General features: G+C 39.4%; 1 protein-coding gene across 2 annotated transcripts in view; it reads left to right on the forward strand.

Moving 5' to 3' along the window:
- Nucleotides 1-12,720, forward strand: part of Cacul1 (CDK2 associated cullin domain 1) — a 61,351-nt gene that overhangs the window by 15,279 nt on the left and 33,352 nt on the right. For both annotated transcript variants that reach the window (XM_085834088.1, XM_085834089.1), the window contains exons 2-3: nucleotides 1,663-1,789; nucleotides 2,689-2,791. In XM_085834088.1, the coding sequence (XP_085690214.1) occupies nucleotides 1,663-1,789; nucleotides 2,689-2,791 (230 nt within the window). The remainder of the gene's footprint in view (nucleotides 1-1,662; nucleotides 1,790-2,688; nucleotides 2,792-12,720) is intronic.

A 12,720-nucleotide genomic window follows, 5' to 3' on the forward strand; every position in this document is an offset into this window, starting at 1 on the left:
ATATTGAGAGGAGACTTTTGGATCTGTTTTTTTCATTAGCACCCCTCCCCTACCATGATATTGATAACAGGAACCAGGGCTTCTCATATTACTAGGCAAGTATTCTACTGAACTACATCCCCAGCCCTAGCAAAATGTACTTAAGATTACGCTATACCGAAGCTGAACATGTTGGCACACAGCATTTGGGAGGTAGAGGCAGGATGAGCAGGAGTTGAAGGTCTTTCTTGGCAATACAGAGATTTTAAGAGCTACACGAGACCTTGTCTTATTAAAAAAAGATTTACCACGTCTCATGAGTCAATAAAAGTCATTAACATACATTGTATAGCCCTAAAAGTGAATTGATTTAGAGAAAGCTGAATAATGATAGTACCTGTATATATATAAAAAAATCTTGACCCTTAATGGCTAAGGTTAGATGTTAGTGTAATACTAAGGTTTCTTTTGACCTGGTCTCTCTGTCTGGAATCAGCCATATATTCTGAAGGAAACCATTAAACTTTCCTGTTTCCCAGCTTTTTTGTAAAATAAGCAATAAGATACCTGATCTGGAAGTTATCTCCCTAGGTATTTAGCGATCCCTTTAATATTAGCATCTTGTTGTAAAGAACCTATCACACTGGACTTAGGAACATCTTGCTGAGGCTTTGGAAGGACTCTTGGTAAGGGTTTGAGTCTGTCCATTGGAATGAGGTGAGCCTTTGGTGCAAGGTTTCTAGGTCATTTCTTTTTCTTTGGACTTGTTAAGTTCCAGGTACTTAGAGCCCAAGTTAGTATGTCTGAGTGGGACTGGTGATACGTTAAATCTCAGCATATTTTGTGGAAGCCTCTTTTGGGACTACAGCATTATTTAAATATCAGGCCTTGTAGTTCAGTCATTAGATAGATTTTTTCCCAGGGATGTCTATAAAGATTAATTATGGAAGGCCACAGTTCCTGTAATCTTTCTGTGGTTCATTAATGACTCATTATGGCACATAATTGTGATAATAATGTCCCGAAGGTCAGGGTATATTTCAGAGTGCTTTACTGACAGTAGAAACTTACAGCAACCTGGGAAAGCAACCAATGGCTGCTTAATTCTACTGACCAGATTCTTTGTGCTTTATGCTCTTGTTCTTGCTTCAGCTCATTCTTTCTCTCTCATCTCTCTTTCTCTCTTCCCTTTCCCCCTCCTTTTATGAGACAGTGTCACTAAACTTTCTCAGAGCTCATTGTGTAGATCAGAATGTCCTAGAACCAGAGAGGCTGCCTCTGCCTCCTAATTCTCATTCATTCTCATTCTATCATTCATTCACATTCTCTCTCCCCTCCCTCCCTCCCTCCTTCCCTCCCTCCCTCCCTCCCTCCCTCCCTCCCTGTCTCCCCCCCCCCCCATGTCTTTCTCTGTCTCTCTCATTTTTCAAGACAGAGTTTCTTCAAGTAGCCCTGGAACTTTCTCTGTAAGCCAGGCTGGCTTCAAACTCACTGCCTGATTTCCAGGTGCTGGGATCAAAAACGTGTGCCACCGCTGCCGGGCTACATTTCTCTCTCATTTTACAAGTTGAAATGGGTTGGGTAAATAATGGAAGGAAAGATTTTGAATTAGTATACACTTGCTATGATTTGTATTTCCATGTGGGTGGCACATAGTAATGCTTATTTTACTTTTACTTATAGTAATGAATGTTATAACAATTGAAGATTATAAGAGCACATACTGGCCAAAATTAGATGGTGCCATAGATCAACTTTTAACCCAGAGTCCTGGTGACTATATACCTATATCCTATGAACAGATTTACAGGTAAGTCACCATTTAATTTTCCTGAGTTCGAATGGGATTTGATTGCTGACAGCATGAATGTGATGTATAAAGTATGTAAAATGAAGTTGGATATATATATATATATATATATATATATATATATATATATATATTCTCCATACTGCTGTATTGGAGGTTTGATTCAGAAGTGGTTTTCAAATCAAGATACTCTATTAATTTCTGCCTCTGCTTGCTTGCCTGTCTTTGTCATATAGAATAAAAATCATCTGAAGCCAGTAAAAAAAACTATTGGAGTATCTGCTATAAAAATACATGGTTTTTTTTTTTTTTTCCTCTTTTTTTTTTTTTTTTTTTTTTCAGGGAGATCCTCCTTAGCTCTGTTGATGCTTAGTGATGTGCAATTCTAGTTCTCTTTGATATTTTGTTACCTAGCCTCTGATAAAGAAGCATCAGATTAGGAACTAGGGTGGGAAATGAGCTGAGCTGAACAGTGACAGGAAGAAGTGACAGCTAAGTTGTTCGCCACAACTGGCATACAAGGAGGATGTATTGCAGACATCTTTGTGAGTTAGAAACTTCTCTATGCTGGTTATTACTTTTATTTCTTATTTTGACATGTATTTTTTAAAAAGAGTGTGAGCAGGTAGTTTATAAGGAGTTACCATATTTAGACCATAAATTATCACTCAACTTTTGATTCCTTTTGCCTATCTAATATGTACTACCCAGGACATTTAAGGTTAGTTGGCAATGTCCTTTCCATCAGAGGACTGGCTAGGGATGGAAGGTTTATTTCAGTTTCTGGCTGATTAGCAGCTGTTTTAGGTTGGTGATTTGTATTTTGTATGTGTGCTTTAACATGGAATTGCGTGGAATGCTTCTTCATTGACTTGGTTTCTATGCCTTGTTTCTTGCAGTTGTGTGTATAAGTGTGTGTGCCAGCAGCACTCAGAACAGATGTACAGCGATCTGATTAAAAAAATAACCAGCCACTTAGAGCGAGTCTCCAAGGAGCTGCAGGTAAGAAGTTGAGTGCATCAGTGTTTGCTGCTTTGAGTGTTTCTGATAAGGTGGAGCTAGGCTGCCACACGAACAGTTGGGATCTTATCAGTTTGATTTAACACACAAGTTTATACTTTCTAGTTAGATACTGACTAAATGATCTAATCCTCAGAGTAGATTGAAAATTTGATATAAATTATGTGACTTTTTTCTTTGGGATCTATTTTATCCATAACTGATTCCATTTAGCACCATGTCTGCATTTCTTTTATTTAAAACCTTGTTTTTCTCTGTTAACTTCACTATCTGGTAAAAATTAAAAATACATATATACGTACATACATACATATCTTGTTTTTTGAATTCTTTTGAGTTCTTTTTCAAGAGTGAGTGTTTTCTCCTACTAGTTTCTAACACTTCAGTATGAACAACTGAAGCCAGCTATTGTCAAACTCTTGCAGCTGATCTTAATATCTGGGTGACAGCAGAAAACCCTCCTTGGGATGCCTGGCCTCCTGGTCTTTCCCTCAAACACACACTAGCTTTGCGCCAGAGCCTGATCCTACTTGGATTCTGAGTAGAAGTAACAGGGCCTAGAAAGCTGACTCCCACTAATTAGGTAATCAGGTTCACATTAAGATGAGCAATAGCAACAGTAGACTGTGTTTGAGACTGTTTTCTGCTCACCTTGTATTCTTCTTTACGTTTATCTTGTGTATGGGGACCAGTGTGTACATGTGCCACACGCTGTTGTGCTGCAGTTGGTGTTTTCCTCCCACTGCATGGGTCCCAGGGTAAACTCAAAGTCATTAGGCTTGGTGTGAGGTATCTCATCTTTACATGCTGAGCCTCCTCATTTGCCCAAGGGTTTTGTTTTGTTTTCTTTTCTTTTTCCTCAATTATAGCCAGAGCTATATTTTCTAGAATATACAACTTTGCCTATTAAATTGTTTTTACCTTTTTTAACTGAATACAACTTATTCATATATATATATATACATATATATGTATGTATATATATGGAGAGAGAGAGAGAGAAAGAGAGAGAGTTGTTTCTACAGCCAAAAGATATCGTGTGCCAGTTGTAGATGAAACCCAAAAGCTGTTTATTATGTTTTAAATAGTTTGCTTTTTAATTCTCAACTCTCTGAATCCCTGAAAGACAGCTTTTTGCCCTGTCTGTCGTTATGTTTGCCTCCTCTGGTCTCTGTCTCCATCCTCTCACAGGTGCTTTGGTGGTGGTTCTCCCTTATGCTATGTATCTAAGTTTACTTAGCTAGCTTTTGATTGATTGGTCTTTAGGTAGCTTTTAACTAACAACACTTTGACAAACAATCAAGCTGGTAAGTAATATCATCTTGCCATTCACAAAGTAACCAGATTAGACTCCTGGTTTTAGTCAAAACTAAGCATTTTACAAAACTTTTAACTTCTTTTAGGAAGGACTTATTAAAGATTAAATCAAGACAAAGGTGCTCTTTTTAGTATTTCAAAAACTAAATGTCAGGGACTTTCAATTTAGAATCAATACACATCTCACTAAGTTTGAAAAATATTATTTAAAGCTTCTTCTTTGAGGTTCTGGGAATCAAACCCTCAGGCTCCCCCCCCCCCCCAGCTGTGCTAGCTGTTCTTGGGCTTCACAGTTGCAGTTGTGCGGCTGACCTTGATGTGGACATCCAGCCTCAGCTTCCCTGGTGCTGGGATTATAAGCATGCCCCACCCTGCCAGTATTTAAAGTGACTTATTTTGGAAGCTGTAACCAGTAATAAATAGCTTTAAAGTAGGAAACAGCATGGGGACCTCAGACTCTGGTCGCCACTTTGTCACTCAGCAGTTGTAGGCCCTTTTTAAAAAAACATATTAACATCATTTTGTCAATTTTTCTTCATTAAGGTCAAGTAGCTTTATTGAAATATCTGTGGTCCCTTTATACTAAGTTGTAAGACACTTTTTTCCTTCTGCTTCCTGCCTTGCAGAACCTTCTTTCTCAGTATTATATCTGGTAACTGATGGATAGCCTTCCTGGAATTCTTGTCTAACTCTAAAAACAGTACAGAACAGAACAGAACAAAACAGACTGTTGTCATATGTCAGGACCCAGAGCCTCTTAGCAGTAACAAGCCTGTTAGGGTTGTGGTGTTGTGTGTGTACTGTGTTTGTATTCATACCTGACTACTTCTCTGGCTCTCCTGTGAGGTAAGGACTCTGTCCTGTTTCTCTTTTTAGCCTTAATATCTGGTACAACTGTAACTCAGAAAACATTTGTTGAGTGAATGCTCATTAGCTAAGTTTTGACTCATGTTCATGTTCTGTAGATGCTTAGGTAGCTTTGCACAGGGCAGGGCATTGTATTTGGATGGAACATGTTGTTTGCACCCTGATTTTTTAAATTCTTGAGCTAAAACAGTATTGTGGGATAAGTTGCATTTGGCAGATAAGCAGATGCAGTTGACAGATCAATGGATTGGACCCACAGGGCATCAGTTTTTGTCAAGGGCACCTTAAAATAGCTACTGGTTTGGCTTGTTTATCCATATTTAAAAACACATTCTGTTGGAAACACCCAAAGTGCTATGGGAATGAGCATTCCATATTTATTTTTGGTGTTGACCTAAAAGCTAGAGGATAATATTTTCAAATTTAATATATTAGTCTGTCAAACCTAAATATTATTGTATGGTAGCACAGTCTTTGTGTTTTAAAACATACTCCCCTATATACATCTTTCATTTTAGAATAGTGTCTTTTGTATCCCTTCAATAACTAAAAAAGTTGCTTGTTGAATTGATAAAACAATTAGCTAAACCCACTAAAGTGTCCTTCTCACTTGTTATTTCACTTGATGACTGTCTATATTTCTATGATATAGTCTCCTTTTAGCTTTCATAAGGAAATTCAGGGTTTTGTTTTTTCCTTTTGTTTATCTCTGGAGTCTTCAAATTCTTGGTTTTTGATTCACAAATGAATAGAAATAGTTATATACAGAAAATTGTTTTACTAAATAATCTGCTTAGTTTTTATTTTTGTTGTTTGTTTCTGAGACAGTATTTTAGTATGTAGCCCTGGCTGATCTGGAACTTGTATGTAGACTAGGCTAGTCTCAAAAAGATCTACCCTCCTCTGACTCCCCAGTGCTAGAATTAAAAGTGTGCACTACCAACTCTTGACCCAGCTGCTTAGTTTTGCAAAATTCTCTTCACATTTGTAGACACCATCATACTTAGGCTGAGGGCTTGGACTAGGACTTCCAGCATGCCTTGCATTCATTTATAGCTAAGTTGGAATGCCTCTACCCAACTCACTATCTCAGGCTTGAGATCCCATGTTCATATTTGGCTCTTCTTTTCTCTCTTTCCTTTTGCTTTCAGGAGATGGCCGGTTAGTAGGCTGTCATACTAATTGCTGCTGGCACTCTGCTCTAACATTGCCTGACACGTGCAATGTTTTCTTGTTTGCCTCTACAGAGTCTTCATTCAGTTTTTTTGTTTTCTTTTGTTTTTTGTTTGTTTTTTGAGACAGGGTTTCTCTTTATAGCCCTGGCTGTTCTGGAACTTACTTTGTAGACCAGGCTGGCTTCGAACTCAGAAATCCGCCTGCCTCTGCCTCCCGAGTGCTGGGATTAAAGGTGTGCACCACCACGCCTGGCTTATTCAGTTTTAATATCTTTAAAATCCATAATTTGTGGGCATGTATTCGAAGGTGTTTCATGTGGGTCTGTGTGTGAGGTGACAGCACCTCACTATGTAATCTCAGCTGGTCTCAAACTGTCTCTGGTTCTCGAATTTTGGGATCAAAGCTATGTGCCATCATACCTAGTTTGTGGGCATATATTCCTGTTCAGAAACTTAAAAATACTACCACCACTTGTTTCAACTAATCATAGTTGAATTTTTTCATCATTATTAGAAGAAACAAACAAAAAAGTCCGAAAACAAAAAACAACTAAATTGGTTTATTTGTTTCAGGCACTTCTGGTTAGAAATTTGATGTAGCTAACACTTTTCTGTCTAAATGTGCAAAGTATTCTGTTAGGTAAAGTAGATATGTCTTTGATAAGAAGATGTGATTGGTTTACTCCTGCTGAGAACAATTTAAAAACAAACAAACAAACTAAACCAAACCAAAAAAAAAAAAACCAAGAAAAACAAAAAACAAGACCAGAGTAGAACAGAAAACCAAGGAGTTACAGGGCCAAGATCTGAGAAAAGGAAACTTCAGAGAGAGGAGAGTGACACTTGAACTAACTACTTCTTGGGCCACCTTCCTATTCTGGAAGTGGGGAGAGGCCACTGTACTCTAAAATTCATTTATGTACTCTGCTATGGAGCTGCATCCTCAGCTCTGCACTGTCAAATTTAATAGAGCTCTGATAGACTTGAGTAGAAGATATATAATAGATTATCAAAGCTCATCAAACTGGAGGAATAGCTCCCAGCAGCAGTAAGATTGACAAGTGACCTTTGGCACAGCAACTTTCTTCTTGCTTAGTTATGGTGGTCTAGACTGGCTGGCACTTTGAGTCATGAGAAGCAAAAGTAGATTCTTTTTGGAGAAGATATTTTTCTAGGCATGAGTCGTTAATTTTTCATAATCATTGTCTGGTATTAATATCAGAAACAGAGTTGGAAATGTGATTGTAAAGTTTTGAGAAATATCAGACAAGAATTGAGAATCACCAGTAGTCTCTTTAAAGAAATAATGCAGAGTATTCTTCTGATCGGTCTCAGTGTGATAGTTTTTGCTTTATCTTACTACATTTTATTTTGTCAAGTTTGGTTGTTATTTCTTAGAAGCCTGTTTTTTTCTAATGAGAGACAGAAAGGGAGTGGATCTAGAGTGGAGGGGACATGGGAAGGAACTGGGAGTAAGTAGAGAATGGGGAGATGTAATCAGGATATATTTTACGAGGAAAGAATCCATTTTGAACAAAAGGAAAAATGAAAAAAAAATAGAATATTCGGATAGATGTTTATAGGTGAAAATTTGGTGATTCAGGTTGGAGTAAAGTACAATAACAAAAAGATAAGCCGAGTTTATATAAATTGATAATGTTTATTTTACATTTGTGTGTGTGTGTGTGTGTGTGTGTGTGTGTGTGTGTCTGTGTGACAGACATACAAGAACATCAGGGTAGGGACTGGGGAGAGGAGAGACTCTTTTACATTCCACAGTGCACATGTGGCAATCAGAGGATAGTTGTAGGGGTTGATTATCTTCACCATGTCAGTCCTAGGGATCAAACTAAGGTCCTCAGGCTTGGCAGCAAGGTACCTTACCCACTGAGCCATCTCACTGACCCAGATGATGAAGAGGGTATAAAAGATACACGTAAGCAGAACTTACAGCAATAGTATGTAATGGTTTGGTAGCATACAATCTTTAATTGTAGGCTAACCTCCATAGGCATAATTAACATGATGATAGAGGGAGAAAATGTAATTAAAAAATAATCAAGCTTGCAGATACTTACACCCAACCAATGGACAGAAGCCAGGGACCCCTGTGGTTGAATTAGGGAAAGTCTAGAAGACACTGAGGAGGAGAGTGACCATAGGAATACCAGCAGTCTCAACTAACCTGGACTCCTGAGATCTCTCAGACACTGAGCCACCAACCAGGCAGCATATATTAGCTGGTCTGACGCCCCCAACACACATACAGCCGAGTATTGCCTGGTCTGGCCTCACTGAGAGAAGATGCACCTAACCCTCCAGAGACTTGGGATCGTAAGGAGTGGGAGGTCTAGTGGGTGGGGTGGGGTCGGGTAGGGTAGGCACATCCTCTTGGAGATGGGGGGTGGGGGTGGGGGGAGGGATGGGATGAAGAACTGTCAGAGGATGGATAGGAAGGGGGTAATGACTGGACTGTAAGAAGATTTAATAATAATAATAATGTTAATAATAATAATAATGATAAAAATAATCAAGTCACGAAAAGGAGGGAAAAGGCACAAAGAACAGATGAGGCATAGAATAAAGAATAACTTAAATTTTACCCGGTCTATCATTTTATGAAATGATAAAAGCTAAGGACTGCTTTGAGAAGCAATAATCAGACAGTATGAAATCCTGCAACTTTACCAAATATTGCTGCCAAGAATCACAGCTGAAAGATAGTAAGGAAACAGAAAAATTGAAAGTAAATGTGGGACATGTTAGACAAGGGCTGGTGAGATGGCTCAGTGGGAAACTTAAACCCCTATTTAAATCCCCATTCATAAGCCAGACATTTAACCCTCATGCTTCTACAGGGAGGTGGTGGAAGAGGCAGGAGAACCCCTGGAGCTTATGGGCCAGGTAGCCTGGCATCCATCAGGAAAATGATGACAACAGCAGCAAAAAGAGGCCCATATCAAACAAGGTGAAGGTAGGGTGTTGGTTTTAAGAAAATTTAATTTGGAATAGAATTTAAAACACAAGGTTAGAAAATAATAAAATTTGGAAAATCAAAAGCCTTAGCATTTATCTCAAACAGCAGGTGGAACTTAAAGAAAGCATTAAAGCACAGTGGCTCTTTGTTAGAGCGTTGCATTGTTTAGAGCCATCCAGACCGCCATGATTCAGAGTAAAAGTTGACTAATCTCAGCTTAGTTAGGGCAGTGAAGATGGCAGCACCAACAAAGAGTTGTCATAAGGGACAAGAGAACTTTGTGGGCAGAGGCTCCTTTGTGGTGCTTATGCAGGTCTTAAGAAGCAGTCCTATGAAGAAGACAGCGAATGATGTTCCAGTGGGGTTGGGAGAGGGGAAAAGCTAGACAAAGCAGACCAGATTCAGATGGCAGAAACCATTGAATGCCAGGAATTACATCTTTAGAGCATTGGTGTTAGAAGTATAGAAAATGGATTGGCATAGGAATGATGGGGTATGGGGAAGTGCTGTTGGTGGCAGACTAACAGGTCATCTGCAGTTCCAGAATCTAAAAAAATGAAACTCTGAAAGGGGATGTCTTTAAATTGGTATTGAAACCGATGTATTAAAATTTGATATGGGGTGAGAGAGATGGCTCAGTGGTTGAGAGCACTTGTTGCTCTTGCAGAAGACCCAGGTTCAATTTTCAGCACCTCCATGGTAGCTTGTGCCATCTGTAACTTTAGTTCCAGGGATTCTGATGCCACCTCTGACAGGTCTGAGCATCAAGTTTGCAAGTCGTACACATGCATACATGCAGGCAAAACACTCATACACATAAAATACAACCCAAAACTTGATCTTAATTTGTGTGAATAATTTACTGGGACCCTTTAACTTTCCCAGAAATAACAGTGTGTGGTCTCAGGCCTTACTGGAGCCCTATCATAGTGCCTTAAAAATTTTCCAAGCTCTGAGTAAAATAAGGTATACATGTAGCCCTAGTCTTAGTGTAAAAACCATGAACCAGTTGGTAATAAAAAGGAGAAAGGCTGTCCATAGTGGTGCATGCCTTTAACCCGAGCACCCAGGAAGCAGAGGCAGGTAAATCTCTGTGACTTAAAGTTGAAGGTTGGCCTGGTCAAATAGTGAGTTCCAGGCTATCCAAAGCTTCATAGCTATAGAACCCAGACAGAGATCAAAATTTCTGTGCTCTCTAGAGGTGGGGAAATAGACTGTGTTTTATGTTTGATTTGACAAATATTTATGCTGTGTATGCTAGGCCTTAGTATGCAGGGCCTAGATGCTAGAGTTACAGAAAAATTGCAGCTTTATTCTTTAGCAGCTTTTATGGAAAAAGACATAATGATCATTTTAATATTCTGTGATGTGAAGAGTGACTGAGTAGGAAAATAAACTAAGTTCCAAGTCCTGGCTAATTTTCTCTACTGTGAAAATTTTTCAAATATATCTGTGCACTTTTTCTTAACTCTCTGACTTCATTCCTTCCAGAGCAAGGCAGTAGCCCTTGATGAGGAGTTGAAGTTACCTTTCCATGAGAACTGCACAGCAGTATTTTGCTTTTTGGTTGATTGCACCTTTACATATTCAGATCTTTTTCCCATCTGGTTTCTTTTTCCAGTAGCTCCTCCTTCCTGCCAAGGAAGTGTTCTGCTGCTCTGCTATGGTTGCCTCCACTTTGAATCCTCTACCCTTGGCAGACTTTAATGTTTATGTTGCCACTGTCATGCTAACTATTGTGCGGGTTGTTGCGTTTATCCATCAGGATGCCATCTTTTGAACAATGTGTACTTTTGAGAATAGCAATCCAAATGACTCATGCTGGTGTCTGTCAGCCTACCATGGCCTCGATTTAGGACTTGAGGTGAATGTGCCAGCTGTAGTGCTGCTGACCTTGTTCCCAGTTCCGTCTGCAGATATAGTAGAGTTGTACTTGCTTACTACCTTGAAATTAGGCCATACCAAGTAACTTTGGCACATGAGTTGTTCCTGAAAGGAGTGTGTCCACAAACGCAGGGAATACTTCATGTTGGCTCTGCAGTTCCTTATGTTGCTGCTTCCTTGCCTTGGTGTTCCCAATGGCAAATGTTCATCTTTATTTACATTTCAGAGTTATCCCCCCTACTTTGTTTCCCCTCTGCAAATCCCCGATCCTATCCCCCTCCTCCCTGCTTTTATGAGGGTGCTCTCAAACCCACCCACCCACCCACTCCTGCCTTACTGCCCTAGCATTCCCCTATACTGGGGCATTGATCCTTCACAGGACCAAGGGCCTCCCCTCCCATTGCCAGATAAAGCAATCCTCTGATACATATGCAGCTGGAGCCATGGGTCCCTCCATGTGTACTCTTTGGTTGGTGGTTTAGTCCTTGGGAGCTCTGGGGCAGGGGTCTGGCTGGTTGATATTGTTATTCTTCCTATGGAGTTACAAACCCCTTCAGCTGCAAAGGTTCCTCTTAACTCTGGTCCTAAGTAAGGGTAATGTGGATCAAACTCTCAACACAGGTATACAACATGAGTGAGCAAGAAAGCTGTATTTTATCCCCCGCTCCCCCCCCCCCCCCCCGTGTGTGTTTGTGTGTATGTATGTGATGCAGAATCCATTGGAACAGTTGTCAACCACTTTTCCCTAAGCATTTTGTGGCTAAGTTAAGTGCACTTGGTTGAACTGTAGTGTATCTTCACTTTAGCCACCTAAGTGTTGTGGCTTTTGATGCAGTTCACTGACCACTAAGAGTTGCTCATTTTCAGTAGTTTGGAACTTCACATTACTAAGTTGTTTAAGCAGTCTGCTTCCATGGAAAGACAATAACATTAAAGTGGGGGAAACAGCACAGATAATTTTCTGTTCAGATCCAGAACAAGGGGGCTGTGGAATGGTACACGTTTTCATTCTTAAATTTCTAAACAGCAGTTTAGAGATGTGTTTGTTAGCTGTTTTAATTAAAAGGAAGTTGATTGGGTACACTTAAAATATTTTAATAAAATTAATACTTTTGATATGTTTAAGCTAAATATATCTTGGGTTTCTAGTTACTATAATTGACAGATCGATAATAAAATTAGTTGGAACTAAGCTATAGCTAGTCTCTTTTACTTAATTTTATTCAGTCTGTACAAACATTACTTAAGATATGTATTGGCCTTCTTGTCCAACTGCAAGTAAAGGGGTTTTGATGGGGTTAAAGCTGGGCAGGTGTTGCATTGCGATTTGCTTTTTGCCCAGTGGGTGGCAGTACAATCCAACTGGTTGCTTGCAGTTGTCTTGGCAAAATGAAAAAAATAAAGGCCTTAAAATTTAAATCTGTTGACATTCAAAGTGTGTCTTAAAACAAACAGATGAACAAATAACCTCTTTACTTCCCCAAGGATACTTCTTTTCTTCTTGCTAGACTGAAGATTTTAGGTAATAAAGTTATTGGTCTGAAGAAATGGTTAAAAGTGTTTGTAGCTCTTGTGCAGAACTAGAATTTGATCTTACCACTTACATTGGGCAGCTCACTGCAGCCTGTAACTCCAGCTCTAAGAGGTTCTGATGTACTGTTCTGGACTCCATGGATACCCATGCACATGAG

Source organism: Mus caroli, unplaced genomic scaffold (assembly GCF_978045245.1).
Source record: "Mus caroli unplaced genomic scaffold, Mus_caroli_1 scaffold_20, whole genome shotgun sequence".
In the NCBI taxonomy this organism is placed as follows: Eukaryota; Metazoa; Chordata; class Mammalia; order Rodentia; family Muridae; genus Mus; species Mus caroli.